Source organism: Penaeus monodon, chromosome 23 (assembly GCF_015228065.2).
Source record: "Penaeus monodon isolate SGIC_2016 chromosome 23, NSTDA_Pmon_1, whole genome shotgun sequence".
Taxonomy (NCBI): Eukaryota; Metazoa; Arthropoda; class Malacostraca; order Decapoda; family Penaeidae; genus Penaeus; species Penaeus monodon.
This window is the reverse complement of record NC_051408.1, coordinates 40,757,955-40,758,885: the sequence shown is the minus strand read 5'-3', so window position 1 is coordinate 40,758,885 and position 931 is coordinate 40,757,955. Positions and strand designations below refer to the sequence as shown.

Here is a 931-nt window from a genome sequence, read left to right as displayed (position 1 = left end):
CACAACCTACCAAGCTCTACCATTAGCAAGCAGGACCCAGAGCAAGGGAAGTCTGGCCACTGCTCCTCCAGTTACCTTGGTGCAGGACAGGGTAGTCGAAGAAGTAGCTGTATGCATCCGAGGCCCGCTCGACCGACGCCTTGTCCATCTTGTTGATCTTCCAGAGTCTATCGTCCACATTAAACCTCTGGGAGGCGCTGGTGTCGCTAGCACTCCTAAAGATTAGATTGGTAAGCGACCCTCGCCTCGGATACGATGCCTTTTGCTCCGAGTTCCTCCTAGCAAGCCTCGGCGTCTCCACGGTACTCGCGCGCCTCTGACCGCCCCCGGAAAATAGGTCGTTCAAGTTCCCGGACATCGAGCGCCGCACGCTGTCGTAACTCATGCTGAATTCGGAGCCGCTCGCGCGCCTCTGCATCAGCCGTATCTTGAGCGATTCGCTGCGGCTCGGCGGCTGGCTGTCGTTCTTGTACTTCCACGACATCCGCCACAGGTTGAACCGCTCCGTGAAGCTGCTCCTCCTGGCCGAGGGCGCATCGGGGCCCTCCTGCTGGGAGCTCACGCTGTCCTGGAATCTGCCTTCATCCTCCGAGTCGAGGCGGTCGCCACCCTCTTCCGTGATGGGGTCGGGTTCGTCGCCTACTTCGCTCGCGTCCACGACCTCGATCTTCCCCGTCTTGCTCAGCCGGATTCGCGACGACTCCTGCGCGTCCAAGGAGCCTCTCCTGCTCACAACTTTGGGCTCCTCCAGCTTCTTGAAGGAGGGCAACACGAACGCGCTGCCGCAGCCACTTATTCTTACTCCGCCAGGCGCCTCGCCTGAAGTGTTATCATCGCAGATATCTTGACTCGTTCTTGGCGAGGATGAATCTTTTATGGTTTCAGCCTCATCGTCGTCGAGTAAGGCTTCTCTTATCTCGTCAGGAGGAGG

General features: G+C 58.9%; 1 protein-coding gene across 9 annotated transcripts in view; it reads right to left on the bottom strand.

Annotated features, from left to right (window-relative positions):
* Positions 1–925, bottom strand: part of LOC119588069 (leucine-rich repeat serine/threonine-protein kinase 1-like) — a 34,372-nt gene extending 33,447 nt beyond the window's left edge. For all 9 annotated transcript variants that reach the window (XM_037936766.1, XM_037936764.1, XM_037936767.1 and 6 more), the window contains exon 1: positions 76–925. In XM_037936766.1, the coding sequence (XP_037792694.1) occupies positions 76–484 (409 nt within the window). In that variant the 5' untranslated portion in view covers positions 485–925. The remainder of the gene's footprint in view (positions 1–75) is intronic.
* Between the last annotated feature and the right edge of the window lie 6 nt (positions 926–931).